The sequence below is a fragment of the Microtus ochrogaster genome, chromosome 7, assembly GCF_000317375.1.
Source record: "Microtus ochrogaster isolate Prairie Vole_2 chromosome 7, MicOch1.0, whole genome shotgun sequence".
Lineage (NCBI taxonomy): Eukaryota > Metazoa > Chordata > Mammalia > Rodentia > Cricetidae > Microtus > Microtus ochrogaster.
Genome location: NC_022014.1, coordinates 52,701,584 through 52,717,827, shown reverse-complemented (window position 1 = coordinate 52,717,827; position 16,244 = coordinate 52,701,584). Strand labels below are relative to the sequence as shown.

The 16,244-nt window shown below is 46.1% G+C and overlaps 2 protein-coding genes across 3 annotated transcripts in view; one reads left to right on the top strand and one right to left on the bottom strand.

Annotated features, from left to right (window-relative positions):
- Positions 1–551, bottom strand: part of Bfar (bifunctional apoptosis regulator) — a 31,676-nt gene extending 31,125 nt beyond the window's left edge. Inside the window, exon 1 of the mRNA XM_005350341.3 lies at positions 398–551. The gene's annotated coding sequence lies outside the window, so the exon portion shown is untranslated. The remainder of the gene's footprint in view (positions 1–397) is intronic.
- Positions 552–6,546: 5,995 nt separating this feature from the next.
- The window catches only part of Parn (poly(A)-specific ribonuclease), a 97,268-nt gene continuing 87,570 nt past the window's right edge, over positions 6,547–16,244 (top strand). For both annotated transcript variants that reach the window (XM_026780698.1, XM_005350340.2), the window contains exons 1-6: positions 6,547–6,685; positions 7,084–7,161; positions 8,775–8,854; positions 9,554–9,621; positions 9,702–9,783; positions 13,480–13,540. In XM_026780698.1, the coding sequence (XP_026636499.1) occupies positions 6,667–6,685; positions 7,084–7,161; positions 8,775–8,854; positions 9,554–9,621; positions 9,702–9,783; positions 13,480–13,540 (388 nt within the window). In that variant the 5' untranslated portion in view covers positions 6,547–6,666. The remainder of the gene's footprint in view (positions 6,686–7,083; positions 7,162–8,774; positions 8,855–9,553; positions 9,622–9,701; positions 9,784–13,479; positions 13,541–16,244) is intronic.

Below are 16,244 nucleotides of genomic sequence, written 5' to 3'. Positions count from 1 at the left end.
CACACACACACACACTCCCCTTACTACAACATTTCTGAGCCTTGAGTATGGGAATGACAAGAGCGAAGCTCAGGTCAGTCCAGTGTGACGTTGGAGTTTGATGTTCCCTTTTCTGCGTTTCCCATTATTAACAGTCTGCCTTGGGACAAGAAGGCTAAGGATCTAGCGGACGTGGCAGGCACCCCTAGCCCGCAGGTGTGTGGAAACAACACCTCCTTGTCCGCCACCAAGTGGGCGAGTGGCTTAGACCCAGACCCCGACGCGGGCAACAGCCTGGCAGCCCGGGGCAGGAAACGGCCGCGAGCCTGGGCCACGCTGCCGGCGCAGCTCGGGGAGAGGGGTCCGTTCCATCCCAAGCCAAGCGCCCCACCACCATTTCCACCGCGCTGAAGCTCACCTCGCCAGTAGTCCCGGGACCCGCTAGGAGCCCTGCGGAAGCAGAAAGCTGCAGGCTTCGCTTCCGGAAATAACCCAGGTCTGTGGGCGGGCCGTGCCGGCTCCCTTGACCATAGAGGAAAGGCCGTTCTCACGCGGCAGACTCTCAACCCCAGGCGACCTCCCCACTGCCTAGAGCGACCGCGCCAGGGAACGGTGTGCCGCATGCGCACTAGTGCGGCCCGCCCATTTGCCGCGTGGTCTGAGCCCCGAAATCACAGCCCGAGGGTGGGGAGGTGTTTTTCCATTAAGCCTCGCTCCCGAACGTGTTCCTGTGTTTACATGTGTTATTCTTAAAAAATATACCTGGGCGGGCTGGCGGAGCCCGCCCGCAGCGCTGGCGGTGGCGGCAGTAACAGACATATAAACACAGGAAATAGACATATAAGAATTTATTAACAAGGAGAGAAAGAAAGGGTAAGGGGGGGGGAGGAGAAGGAGGGAGAGAGAGGAGAGAGAGGCAAAGCCCGTGTGTACACCGGGAGAGAACACAGGGAGAGAGCGATGGCGGGGCGGAGGTCAGAAGTTAAAAGGAGTGGGCGTGGCTAGGGCAGGGACCGAAAGATCTAGCTTCGGTTAGACATTAAAATAATTCTCATGCTGTCCCGTTTGCACAGCAATAAATCTTACCTTCGCATTCCACAGAAAACCAGAGGCCGGGCTTAAAGTTTTATTTATAAACCCGGAGCCGTGGAGCACGTCTTTAATCCCAGCACTCAGGAGGCATTCATTGTACTAGGGGATACAGAATTCACCATTGTAACTTTTTCCCTTTTGAGATACAACCTTTATAGCCCAGGTTAGTCGTAAATCTGAGATCCTCTTAAATCAACCTCCCCAAATGTTTTGAGCACAGGTGTGTAGAGGAGGAGGGAAACCTCGCTCCCCAGTGGGGGTTCCCTCCCAGACCAGGGATTAGGCCCAAACCACACCCGAACACCTGCTTTCACAGACAGATAGTTTACTAACCAGGGAAGAAAAGTCAAGGTGACTGTTTTCTAACTTAGATAGTAAATAGCAGCGAATGACCATGTAGGCGTAATTTTTTTTTTTTTTTTTGTTTTTTGTTTTCCGAGACAGGGTTTCTCTGTGGCTTTGGAGCCTGGCCTGGAACTAGCTCTGTAGACCAGGCTGGTCTCGAACTCACAGAGATCCGCCTGCCTCTGCCTCCCGAGTGCTGGGATTAAAGGCGTGCGCCACCATGTAGGTGTAATTTTTTTTTTTTCCTTTCAAGACAGGGTTTCTCTATAAAGCTTTGGAGCCCCTAATGGAATTCGCTCTGAACACACAGAGATCAGCCTCCCTCTGCCTCCCAAGTGCTGGGATTAAAGGCATGTGCCACCAACCACCCAGCACTCAGGTTTAATTTTTAAAGAGATTGTGGGTTATGGAGAGGGAAGAGAAGAGGAGAGGTGGGGAAGGGGAGAAGGGAGAAGGGTTGGGGAGCAGTAGCAGCTGCTTCTCCAGAAGAGGAGGGAGAAAGGGGGACAGGAAGGAGATCTGCTTGCCTCAGTGAAGGGGGGGTGGGGAGCGTTGGGAGTGGGAGGAGCTTATCTCTTAGGGGACAGAGTACCCAGGTGACTAACCAGGCCAGCAGATTGCAACATCCACTGCCCTACTGTTCAGGATATCATGCATGTTCTTCTGTCTGTCTTCCTATCTCTTATCTTCACTTTTTTTTTTTTGAGACAGTGTTGTAAAGTTTTTGTGACCCAATAAGCCTCTCTGCCACTGCAAGAATTCAAATCAGACCAAATCAAACAGAATTAGAAAAAGCCCAGGTTTATGGATACCTTCCAGCACTTTAAAGAGGAAAGGAGATGGGGACGGAAGACTGGAATACGTTTGTTTTCTGGGGGGCAGTTTAAATACCCTCTGGGGAGGGGTCATCATTTGGTGGGCTTCCTCAGAGGTCAAGTCTGACTGAAGTAACTCCCAGGGGAGGGGGCATGAGATGGAACTTCCACCCAAACATTCCATACTCTTTAGGTATATGGATGCCAGGGACTGGGGTAAAGCCTTAACCCAAACAAGAATCTCACTACATAGCCCTGGCCAGTCTGGAACTCAGAGATGTGTCTGTTTCTGCCTAAGGTACAGGCTTGAAAAGCATGTGCCTCCACACTCAGGTTGGTTTTTTTTCCCCTTGCTTTTTCGAGACAGGACTTCTTTGTAGCTTTTGAAAGCTGTAGTGGAAGCTGGGAGGTGGTGGCACACACCTTTAATCCCAGCACTCAGGAAGCAGAGGCAGGCAGATCTCTGTGATTTCGAGGCCAGCCTGGTCTACAAGAGCTAGTTCCAAGCCGGGCGGTGGTGGCACACGCCTTTAATCCCAGCACTTGGGAGGCAGAGGCAGGCGGATCTCTGTGAGTTCGAGACCAGCCTGGTCTACAAGAGCTAGTTCCAGGACAGGCTCCAAAGCTACAGAGAAATCCTGTCTCGAAAAACCAAAAATAAATAAATAAATAAATAAATAAATAAAAAAGAGCTAGTTCCAGGACAGGCTCCAAAGCTACAGAGAAACCCCGTCTTGAGAAACTTCTCCTGGAACTCACTCTGTAGACCAGGCTGGCCTCGAACTCTCAAGAGATCTGCCCGTCTCTGCACTCCAAGTGCTGGGATTAAAGGCCTGCGCCACTACCACCTGGCTTTTATTCACTCTTATTGAGGGTCTTATCCAGGTCTTGTTTTATAATATTTTTATTTATTTATTTATTTTTGGTTTTTTGAAACTTTTTCTGTGAAACAGTCCTGGCTGTCCTGGAACTTGCTCTGTACACCTGGCTGGCCTCAAACTCACAAAGGTCCTCCTGCCTCTGCTTCCTGAGTGCTGAGATTAAAGCGTGCACCACTACCGCCTGGTTACTTTTATTATTTTTAATTATGTGTATGTGTGTGTCTGTGACTGTGTTGCATTGTGCAAGTGAATGCATGTGCCATGAAGGCCAGAGGCCTTGAACAGTGACAGGCAACTGTGAGTCTCCTGATATGGGTGCTAGGAACTGAACTCAGGTTCTCTGCAGGAGCAATGGATACTCTTAACTACTAAGCAATTTTTCTACTTCCTCCTCTCCTCTCCTGGCTTACAGGCAAGCCTCCCTTCTCTTTAGCACCCCTGCCATATCTAATGTTCTCCCTCCTACCAGGAGGTCTGATCACGGTCTCAAACTCTGACTCCTAGTAAAATCTCATTCATGAAGAGTATTATTTGTCAACTTCCTTACCTGGGCTGACCTCAATTTCTATTGTATTGCTATTATTATAGTTACAGTTAACACATTGTAAGACCCTGTTTCAAACTTCTCCCACTCAACAACAAACCAATCAGTTATTTATACAGATTGATTTGTGTATAATTCTCTCTCTCTCTCTCTCTCTCTCTCTCTCTCTCTCTCTCTCTCTCTCTCCAGCGTTTCTTTATGTACCATTGGTTGTGTTGGAACTTGCTATGTAGACCAGGCTGTCCTCGAATCCGGTGGTCTGCCTGCCTCCCAAGTTCTGGGATTAAAGGCGTGCGCCACCACTACTCACCTGTATAATTCTTTAAAATTCACATATTTTAAAATTCAACATGACCCCAGGAAACTGAAGTTTAGGAAGATTGGCTGCATTACCAGGTTACTAAATGGTGGAGCTAAGTTTCAAATAGCACTCTGGACAACTTTATAGTGAGGTTTTTGAAAGACCGAGTAGGAATTATTCACTCCATCAGTTTGATAAGGGTGTCTATTATGTGTCAGTCCAGTGAAAGGCATTGGTCTCCAGCCAATATGACTCACCTCTAACGGCTCCAGCTTTGCCCTTTCTGCTTAGCTAAGAAACCCTGCATCCTCATCACTCTCGGTTGCAGCACCTTCCTTGTTCGTTCTTTATCTCCATAGCAACTACCACGTTTCCAAAGGGCAAGTCGGATTTTCCTTCCTACTGTTGTGCCCAAGTTGAGACCCCCAGAGACACCACCGGAATCCAGTCAAGTCCAGAATGCAAAAGCAAGGTTTATTCTCCAGCCAGGCTGGGAGCTCATCCATTACAATGCAGCGCAGTAGAGAGAGCTCCCTTCCTCATTTGGGGTTGACTTATATAGGCAAAAAACACAAGCGGGGTTCATTTCGGATCAAGGGGGTTGGTCTTGCTAAATGAAGGATGGGGGCTACTTCTGCACACCCCCTTCCTCCTCCTTTAAGTGGCTGCTTCTGCTTCTGTGCATGCCCCCCCCCAAGCAATTATGTCTGCTTCTGTCTAGACCACAAAGCTGGGTGTCGACAGGTGGGGTTAGCTGCTAGGAACATCTTGGGACATCTTTTTTTTTAAATTTATTTATTTATTATGTATACAACATTCCTTCCATGTATGCCCGCATGCCAGAAGAGGGCACCAGATCTCATTATAGATGGCTGTGAGCCACCATGTGGTTGCTGGGAATTGAACTCAGGACCTCTGGAAGAGCAGTCAGTGCTCTTAACCTCTGAGCCATCTCTCCAGCTCCAACATCTTTTGGTTTTTACTCGAACCCAATGTCCTAACCAGCTCTTGATCTTGCAAAGTTTTTAAAATTTTCCATGTCCTTACACTACCCCAAGTTTTCTGCTCCAATGGGACAATCACCATGCTTTTTCATCATGGTATCCCCATCCTTCCAGAGAGGTAAGGAATGGGAACTCAGTAAAAAGGGGCTGAGAGATGGTTACTTGGACAGCAGCACTTGCTGTCAAATCCACAAGACTTGAGTACAAATCTCCAGCACCCTTGTAAAAAGCCAGAAACAGCCCTGAAGGCCTGCACTGCGGGGTTCAGAGACAGAGACTGGTACCTTAGGAACTGTCTGGCCAGCCGTTTCTATTGAAACAGATTCAGTGAGAGACCCTCTCTCGAGGAAGGTAGACAAGGAAACACCACAGCAAGGTCCTCCTTTGCCTACCACTGGCAATCACCACATACATGCACATATATACCTCTCCAACGCTACCCCATAAACTCACAAATAACACACACACGTATGACATATACACACATGCATGCACACACACAACATATGTACACACTTTTATTCTCAAAATGTTCACGGACACACACAAAACATGTATGTGAAAGACCCTACAGACCCCCTCCTCAAAACCCGCAGCTAGCATGCTCCCGGGGGAACGTCCTGTTTGCTTAAAATAAAAAAAAATTCTCCGGATCAGCAGCCAGCCTGCTCTCGTAAGAACATCCCATGTGCTTGAGAGAGCAGGATGTCTATGAGATAGGAAGACTGCAGGGCAGGATGTCAAAAAGATAGGACATCAACAAAGCAGGTTGACTGCAAAACAGGATATTTATAGGATAGGAACAGTCATGCTGTTGCCAGACATCCATGCTGAGGGATAGGAACAGTCATCCCCCCCGCCTCATTCCGATAACCATGCTTTTGCTTCTGTAAACTTGCTTTTTGCTCTTCCTTATAAAAAGCCTGCCCTCCAGTTGGCAGGCGTGCAAGTCCTCCGAAAGACTTGCCGTCCGCAGGTACCTGTTTACTCAATAAACCTCTTGCTAATTGCATCTTGTGTCCTGGTTCTGGGGTCTTCATCGGAGAAAAAGGTCCTCTCTGAGGGTCTTTCAGTATGTATATACACACAACATGTATGTATACACGCACATATATATTTTTACTTATTTACTTCTAGAGAGCTTCTCATTTTGTTGCCTAAGTGGCCTCAAATTTGCTATTCCCCTGCTTCATCCTCCTCAGGTCCGGAATTTCAAGTCCAGGGAAAAAAAATCTCTAGATCAAGTCAAGCGGTGGTGGCACACACTTTTAATCCGAGCATTCATTCCGGAGGCCAGGCAGGCAGATCTCTGTTAGTTAGAGGTCACCTCGCTCTACAGTGCGAGTTCCAGGACTGCCAGAGCACAGGAAAAATCCTAACCAAAAACCAAACCAAAACAACAACAAAAATCTGTTGGTCAACCAGGGGTCAGAACAGTTGGGCCAATGTTTGTGGGACTTTGTGAGCAACACCACTTCCTGGCCCCAGACAGCCCGGAGGCCCTCAGCCTCCGCTCTGCCCCGCCCCGCCCCTGCCGTGACGCAACTCTGACGCAGGCACAGCGGGCGCGCGCTGTTTCCGGAAGTGTCCTGGCCGTCTGTTTCGTGGCCGCCTCCGACACCTGGGTAGCTGCTCTTTGCTGTGGAACTCTGCGCGTGGACCGGCGTCTGCCTGGGCGGGGCCAAGGTTCCGTCTGCGCCGCAGAATGGAGATAATCCGGAGCAGTGCGTGTCCGCCGTGTCCCCCCTCCCTTGTCCCCAAGCCCACCCAGAGTGCTAGGCCCAGACCTCGTGTGCTTGGCGGAACCCGGGGCCAAGTCAGTTCTGCTTGGCTTTGCATCCTTGTCCCTCTGCGAACCGTGCACCCTTGGCACGCTTGCCGCTCTTCCTGGTGCACCTCCTCTGGCCTACCCTTCTCAGTCGAGCACACTTGGGGTCTTGGACTCTTCTGCCTAGCCACCCCTGGAGAAGTTGTCTCTCTTCGGTCCTCGCAGACCTTAGGGACCTGTCCGTCTCTTCCGTGGCCCTGGGCTCTCTTCGGGACCCTTCTCTCCCATCTCCTTTTAGTTGGTGGGCTGGAAGGCCGGCCATCTATTCTGAACCTCTTCTTGGTTTCTCTGCAGATTTTAAGATTAATCTTCACAAAGTGTACCAGGCCATAGAGGAGGCTGACTTCTTCGCCATTGATGGGGAGTTTTCAGGTATCACTCCCTTAAAAGCTCGGGGTTTACACCTTGTATGGCTAAGGCTCCTTTTGTAATCTTGCTAGTTAGGGCAAAAGCTTATGAGAGATGCAGTGGTTCTGTGATTAGTCAGACTGAAGTTTGTGGAAACAGATTGTGGTTCTGGCACTGCTTAAAACAGTTAGGTGTTTATGGTTAAAATGCAGAGGGCTGCTGGGCGGTGGTGGTGCATACCTTTAATCCCAGCCCTTGGGGGGCAGAGGCAGGCAGATCTCTGTGAGTTCGAGGCCAGCTTGGTCTACAAGAGCTAGTTTCAGGACTGCTAGGACTGTTACACAGAGAAACTCCGTCGGGGGACCGAGAGGGAGCAGAGGGTTTAGTTTTTCTTGTTGCTGTTGTTTTCTTGTTTTTGTTTTTTCTGTTCTAGCCAGGGTCTCTCTGTGTAACAACCCTGGTAGTCCTGGAACTTTCTTCGTAAACCAGGCTGGCCTGGAACTCACTGAGATCCATCTGCTCTGCTTCCCGAGCGCTGGGATCAAAGGCTTGTGGACACCCGGGCTTTCTCCATTTTATTTTAAAAGACGCATTCTCCAGTTGAACCTAGAGCTGGCTGTTTCAGTTAGATGGTTGGCCAGCAGCCCCCGGGATCTGTTTCTCACCACAAGCCCTCCATCTCTGGGGTTACAGTTTTGTGTTGTCATGTCCAGCTTTTATACGGTGACGGTCCGAACCTGTGTTCTTTGGTTTGCATGGCAAGCACATTTCCCCAGCCCTATTTCAGTTAGTATTAAGTAGTTTTGCAATTTGGTGGCATTAATTACACACACATGCTGCGATGCGGTCGGCGCTGTCTATCTCTGGAATTTTTTTCCTTTAATCTTAAACAGACACACTACTCAAGGAATTATCCATTACCTCCTTTGCCTCTGTCTGCCATCATTGATTGTGTCTTTGATTGTGGCCACTCTAGATACATCATGTAAATGGTATTTTGTGACTTGCCAGGGCCACACTTGAAAGGCAGATAAGGATATTACTAATGCTTTAGTGGAAATCTTTGCATAGTTCAGTAGATACATGTGTGCATGAATATGTCTTTAAGTATGTGTACATCCATGTGCATGAGCAGAGGCTAGAGCTCAACATTCATTGGTTGTTTTCCTCAAACTACTTTTTTTTTTTTTTTTTTTTGGAGACAGCATCTCTTACTGAACCTGGAATTCAGTGATTCTCCTTGATTGGCTGTCTGGCTGATGTGCTCCAGGGATCCACTATCTCTGCATCCACAGTGCTCCATGTAGCTGTTTGCATGGGTTCTGGGAATTCCAACTCAGGTCCTCATGCTTACACAGCAAGCGTTTTGCTGACTGATCCATCTCTCTAACCCCCAATTATTATTTTTCTTTGAATGTAGGAATCCAGCTCAGGCTCTCTCATGTGCATGATGAGCAAGCACTTCTACCAGTTAGCTACACCCAGCGCACACATTAATTTTAAAAAAGTGTGATATAGACACTTGGAATTAATTTTAAATAATAGGGATATGACTCGGCACTGAATGAAGACTCTAGCAGAGGCAGTTTTATATTGGCATTTACTAATGAACCCAATCCTTGTTTGTTATCATCCAGGAATCAGCGATGGACCCTCCGTCACTGCATTAACAAGTGGTTTTGATACCCCAGAAGAGCGATATCAGAAGCTTAAAAAGGCAAGTGGATATCCTCAGATGTCTTTCTCTCTGCCATGTGGTTCCTGCTGTTGAATTATGAAAGGGTGGAATCATTAAACTTACACTTTTGTATTTTGTAAGTGAGGTGTATCTTCTTTTTTTTGTTTTTGTTTTTTTTTCTTTCTTGAGACAGGGTTTCTCTGTGGTTTTGGAGCCTGTCTGGGAACTAGCTCTTGTAGATGAGGCTGGTCTTAAACTCACAGAGATCCGCCTGCCTCTGCCTCCCGAGTGCTGGGATTAAAGGCGTGCACCATCACCGCCCGGCTTTTTTTTTTTTTTTTTTTTGGTTTTTTTTTTTTTTTGGAGGTGTATCTTCTCAACACCAGCCACAAAATAACATTTTAGTGATGTTTAAAATAGCAAAAGTTATTGTTTGTTGGAAAAAATTCTGAGTGAGGGCTATTATTTCTTAAAATTAATTTGATGTGTAAGAAATAAATATGTAGTTGTAATAGTTTGGAAATAGGCTTAATGCTATGCTCTGGCGATGGTAGATAGCTTCTTAGTTGGGAACAAATTAAGAACTGTGTATAAATGAGTAAGACTACTGATGTATAGCTTGCACAGTCTGTTCTGCTGAAGTTATATTGAGTGATTCAGAAAGGCTTCAGATTGAGAATACTTGCTCATGTCAGATATATGACTCTCTTGTGATTGATTTTTTTTTTCCTTTGCCAGCATTCTATGGACTTTTTGCTGTTTCAGTTTGGCCTTTGCGCTTTTAAGTATGACCACACAGATTCCAAGTAGGTTGTCTTAATAGTTGGGAATTCCTAAGCTGTCTCCTAATTTCACCCCTAAGTGTCCTTTTCTCTTATTTTCCCAGGCATATAACGAAGTCGTTTAACTTCTATGTTTTCCCCAAGCCTTTCAGTAGGTCCTCGCCGGATGTCAAGTTTGTTTGTCAGGTTAGTAGTGGAACTGCACTTTTTCTACTTATGAAATGCTGTTGGGATGGAGTGGAAATGAAGAATTCCTGTAGATTTAGCTCTAGGGCTGAGCTGTAGGTTAGTTAGCAGAGTGCTTGCCCAGCGTGAATGATGCCCTGGGTTCTATCTCCAGGACCACATAGGGTGAGTGCCTGTGATAACAGCCTCAGTAGGGAGGTGGAGGATCAGAATTACCTGGTGAGTTTGAGGACAGTCTGGGCTATATAAGATTCTGTGTCACCCCCCACCCCGCAAAACAACAAACAAACAAACAACTAAACAAAACCATAAAACCAAGCAACAAGATTTAGGCAATGAGCCAGGCGGTGGTGGCGCACGCCTTTAATCCCAGCATTTGGGAGGCAGAGGCAGGCGGATCTCTGTGAGTTTGAGACCAGCCTGGTCTACAAGAGCTAGTTCCAGGACAGGCTCCAAAAACCACAGAGAAACCCTGTCTCGAAAAACCAAAAAAAAAAAAAGATTTAGGCAGTGAATAAGTTATCTCACCTTTCTGACCTTCATTTTTAGGGTTTTAAATTAGTGATATTGCTAGCTCTTCTTTATTTCAAGATATTATAAGAAATAGGCTCTAAAGATAAGCAGATGGAAATTAGATCCTGCACTGTATTATTTATTAATAAAGCTGAGTTGGGGATCATGACATTGCAGTGGGACTCCATTTGAAGGGACATCTTCTGTCTTCCTCTGTATTTACCCTACACCAGGACCCCAGACTTCTCCTTACCTCATTATCTTTGTTCCTTCCTCAAGGGTAGTGCTTTCTTTTCTGAAAGAGTAAAACTTTTTAAACCTGGGTCCTTTCCCCTAACTCACCAATTCAGAAACAGAAGGTGGAAAAGACTCCATTTTCCTTTTGAGAAGAACACAAAGTAGAGAGGCAGGGAGACTTCCCCTGAGACTCTTGTGGTCACTGGCTTGGCAGATACTAGGTAAATAAAGTTTCCCTTCTGCCTGCTTGGTTATTTGTTGTGAATAAGGAGAGTGTTTGTGGGTGTACGGTGGAAGAGAGGGGCTTCCTCTTTCCTCTGTAATCCTGCAGCTTAGGTGGTCTTTCCCTACTAACATGAGTTCATCTTAGTCTTTTCCTTTTTTGCCATAAAAGTGGTAATACATCTGTGGAAATCCAAAGCACAGACTCCTGGGCACTGGGCACTTTCTTTCTAAAGTTACAAGATAAGGGCTAGGAATGTAGCTTAGTAGGTAGAGTGCTTGCCTAATATGCACGGGTCCTTGAATTTGATTCCCAGCACTTGTATAAACTGAACCCAAAGGTGTAGATAGGCAGACAAGTGGCACATACCTGTAATTCTAGGGTCTCACGCATAATAGGTAAATTTAAACCGAGATACCTCCCTGGCCATAAAGTTGTATTTTTGTTGTTGTTGCTTGCTTGTTTTATTTAAAAGTCTATAACTGAAGGCTTTGGGTTTATAGCTGAGTGGAGAATCAGGGCATGATAGCCAGGATCAGTAATCCCAGGGCTGCATGTTGAGACAGGTAGGTTCTGAGGGCAGGTGCCCCGCTGGCCAGCCAGTCTGGTTGAAAAGGCGAGCCCCAGGTTCAATGAGAGACCAAAAATTAAACTGGAGGGTGATTAGGACTTCAGGATTCCACAAATGGCTGTATGGGTGAGTTGAGTGCACCTGTGCGCATCTTTATATATCATATGGGCAAGTGCAGATATATACACACAGCAAAGAGAGAATGATACGAAGATGCAGACATGCATAGACACGTGCACCCTCTCCCACATACTACATACACATGCATACATACACATAGACACATACCTCCATCTGCAGAACTACATTTTACAAAAGAGGTAGGTGCTAGAGTATGAGTAGATTACAATTATGTCATCTGGGACCTAAAGGCAAAGCATCTTACTGTATCCTTGAAAGTTCAGTGTGTTTACCACAGAGCTGCTAGGTAAGATGCAGGAATGGGCTGCAGAGACTTCCAGGCAGAGTGAAGCAAGTGAAGTTGCAGGATGGCATTTATATGCTTTTTGTCTTCTTTTTCTACTTCCCACCTTCTCTTTCTCTCTGTGTTTTCTGAGACTTGTTCCGATGGAGTTCAGACTAGTTTCAGAATTACTAAGTAGTCAAGGATTAACTTGAACTTCTAGTTTTCCTGCTCGAGGTGTGTCACAGATCTGCTTTTGTCTTTAATAAATGTTAAAATAGTTGGATGTATATGAAAGAATTTTTCTAGAATGTCTCTGTGATTTATTTGCCAGCAAATGGTTGACTTGTCTACCTGTTTTATATTCCTATACCTCTGTTTATGTGAAATTTCTTGCATGAGAAGGGTTTCTAGAGGAAAAACTTTAAGCAGCCCTGGTTTGGCACATGGGAGACAAAACACCTATCCATGTCCTTAGCATGTCTGTCAAAGATGGAGTGTTTGCACAGCTGTGTAAGACTTAGGGAGAGTGCCAGGCAGTAGCTCATACCCTTAATCCCAGCACTCAGGAGGCGGAGGCAGGCGGATCTCTGTGAGGCCACCCTGGTCTACAGAGTCCTCTTTAGTTACTTTGAGGAAGGGCTTCATGATTTGGCCAAATTCATGCACTATTTCTAAAATTATTTACTTAACTCTGATAAATCTATTCACATCTTCCAGGTGCAGGATGTGTTTGTTTAGTCAGGTTTGCTAATTTTTTTTTTTTTTTTTTTGGTTTTTCGAGACAGGGTTTCTCTGTGTATCTTTCTGGCTATCCTGGAATTTGCTCTGTAGAGGCTGGTCCTGAACTCAGAGATCATCCTGCCTCTGCCTCCCCGAGTGCTGGGATTAAAGGCGTGCACTACCGCCCGGATGGATCTTGAAAATTAAAAACACCCAACTGGCCGGTGGTAGTGGCACACACATTTAATGCCAGCACTCAGGAGGCAGAATCAAGTGAATCCTTGTGAGTTCAAGGCCAGCCTGGTCTACAGAGTGAGTTCCAGGACAGGCTCCAAAGCTACACATAGAAACCCTGTTTTGAAAAACCAAAAAAAAAAAGAAAGAAAAACATGCAACTGGCCAGGTTTGGTGCGCAGGCCTGTCATCCAGCTGCTCAGGAGACCGAGGCAGGGAGCAGCAGAGCTTGAGCCTTTAATGGACTACAGGCTGAGTTCAAAGCTATCTTTGGCAACTCGACAACTCAGTGAGACCTTATCTGAAAAAAAAAAAAAAAACAAAACAAAAATCTGAGTGTTGAGGATACAGCTCCTTGGTAGAGCGCTCGCATAGTGTGTATGAAATCTTGGGCCGTGAATGTAGCTAGCACATTTGGTAGCGTGTGTGCCGAGCATGAAGCAAGCTTTGGAGTCCATCCCAGGACTCAGACTGGGTATGGTTGTGCACAGTTACAGTCTCAGTCCTTAAGGAAGGGGGAGGATTAGGAGTTCAGTCCCTTGAACCCACTTGCAGGTGGAAGGAGAGAACCAACTCTGCCAGTTGTCTCCTGGCTTCCACACCTAGTCCACCACCACGACGCTCGCTCACACGCACTGTTCTAATGAGAAGATGGCCTTCTGGGTCTGACTCTTCAGTTCTTATTTCTGTTTACAGCCTGTCAGTCTAGTAAGAGCGGGAGCCTACTGCTACTGGGGAGTTAGCCGTCCACTCTGGATTTTTAACACTGACATGTGTGTTGTCTATTTTCAGAGTTCCAGCATCGACTTCCTAGCAAGCCAAGGATTTGACTTTAATAAAGTGTTTTGCAGTGGTAAGACTGGCTTTGTAGTTGATAAAACTTTAAAATCCTTCAGAAGTAAATCTCATTTCGCTTGAGAATCACCATTTTCCAAAAGCCTTTTTATCAACTTACAGTTCATCATGGAGACAGTGCTAGGTTTCATGTTCAGTACTGCATTTATAGATGTGTGCTGCCTCACCCAGCTTGTCCGTGGGTGCTGGGGCTCCAAACTCTGTTCCTCGTGGCATGTATGAAGTCTTAGGCTCAATCCCTACTTCTCAAAAACAGCAGCAACCTACAAAGAAAGAGCGTTTTGGGCTGTGAATGTAGCTAGCTCATTTGGTAGAGTGTGTGCCTAGCCTGAAACAAGTTTTGGAGCCCCTCCCCATAGCAGGCATTTAACTGACTGAGCTATGTCCCTAAACCTCTATGTTTAATTTTTTATTAAAAAACATTTTTGCTCTGGGCGGTGGTGGCACACGCCTTTAATCCCAGCACTTGGGAGGTAGGGCAGGCGGGTCTCTGTGAGTTCCAGGCCAGCCTGGTCTACAGTCTACAAGAGCTAGTGCCAGGACAAACACCAAAGCTACAGAGAAACCTTGTCTCAAAAAAAAAAAAAAAAGCATTTTTTTCCATGATATTTATTGAGGTCTACATTTTTCTCTGCTTTCCTCCCTGCCTCTCCCCTTTTCCCTTCAGCCCTCCCTCATGGTCCCCATGCTCCCAATTTACTCAGGAGATCTTGTCTTTTTTCTACTTTCTACTTCCCATATAGATTAGATCTATGTAAGTCTCTCTTAGTGTCCTCATTGTTGTCTAAGTTCTCTGGGATTGTGGTTTGTAGGCTGGCTTTCTTTGCTTTATGTTTAAAAACTACGTATGAGTGAGTACATGTGATAATTGTCTTTCTGTGTCTGGCTTACCTCACTCAAAATAATGTTTTCTAGCTCCATCCATTTTCCTGCAAAATTCAAGCTGTCATTATGTTTTTCTGCTATGTAGAATGTACCACATTGTATAAATGTAACATAATTTCCTTATCCATTCTTTGATCGAGGGGCATTTAGGTTGTTTCCAGGTTCTGGCTATGAGAAACAAAGCCGCTAAGAACACAGTTGAGCACATGTCCTTGTGGCACGATTGAGCATCCTTTGGATATATACCCAAAAGTGGTATTACTGGGTCTTGAGGAAGGTTGTTTCCTAATTTTCTGAGAAATCGCCACTGACATCCAAAGGGGTTGTACCAGCTTGCATTTCCACCAGCAAGGTTCTCTTTTCCCCACAACCTGTCCAGCATAAGTTGTCATCAGTGTTTTTGATCTTGGCCATTCTTACAGGTGTAAGATGGAATCTCAGAGTTGTTTTGATTTGCATTTCTCTGATGGCTAAGGATGTTGAATATTTCCTTAAGTGTCTTTCAGCCATTTTAGATTGCTCTGTTGAGAGTTCTCTGTTTAGGTTTGTACTCTATTTTTTTTATTGGATTATGTGATCTTTTGGTGTCCAATTTCTTGAATTGCATTTATTTTTTTAAAATGGTTTATGTCTATTTTTATGGGCATTGATTGTTGTTTTGGCTTGCATCTCTGTGTGAGGGTGACAGATCCTCTGGAATTGGAGTTACAGACAGTTTTAAACTGCCATGTGGGTGCTGGGAATTGAACCTGAGTCCTCTGGAAGAGCAGTCAGTGCTCTTGACCACTGCGCCATCTCTCCAGCCCCCATTTTTGCATTTCTGTGTTACATCTGTGCCCATCCAGTGTGTGTGAGTACAAGAGCTCAGAGGAGGATTCTGGGCACTCTGCATCTGGAAGTAAAGGTGGTGATGCGCTGTCTGATGTGGTGCTGGGACCTGAGCTCAGACCCTCCAGAACAGTAGCAAGTGCTTTTCACTGCTTCAGCTTCCCCCTCTCTTTTGTAACCTGGTTAATTCTGAGTGAGTAAGAGAGTAGGTAGTGTTTCCTTAGATTGTAATTAGGTCTCTTAAAGACAGTTCATCTTACCCCTTTAGGACTTAGATCTGTCCAAATGCAGGGATGTTTCCTAGGTCCTGCCAGTGTGACAGGTGCATTTTCTACTTAAGCCTTCTGGTCACAATCTCCCGTACCCATTACTGTTTATCTTATAATTGGAGACAACTCATGGGGAGAGGTGTGGTCTGTCTAGCTGGCCTGACTCCAGTGGCTCAGCTGTGGGGCTCTTGGACTGGATAGCATGCTGAGGAGGGGCTGTGCCTTCCTCATGTGCCGTTGTCACTGTAGAACATGAGGCGTTTTTATCAAGGAGGAGACTTACTATTTGTTGAATGTTAGTGCTGGAATATTGGATAGTAGGATATAGCAGAATGGCGTTCCTTTCTCTTAAATGTTTGGGAGTGAAGGTGGTAGGTGGTACATCAGTCAGTCAGGCAGTCAGTCAGCCTGCCTATGTGAGACCCAGTTTCATCCTTAGTATTACAAAAAAGAAGAAAATAGAAGAAATAAATTTTGGGAGTCAGATGTGGTAGCTGCCCATAATCCCATAGCTGAGGCAGGAGAATTGCAAGTTCAGTGCCAGCCTTGGCTTCAGTAGCAAGAGGCCCTGTCTCAAAACCAGAAGCCCTGGAATAACTCTGCTGCTGGAAGTTCTTCCTGGGGGTGTCACAGGCTCTGTGACATCCAGACATTCTACAGGAGCTTCAGGGCTGTCACAGGCTCTGTGACATCCAGACATTCTACAGGAGCTTCAGGGCT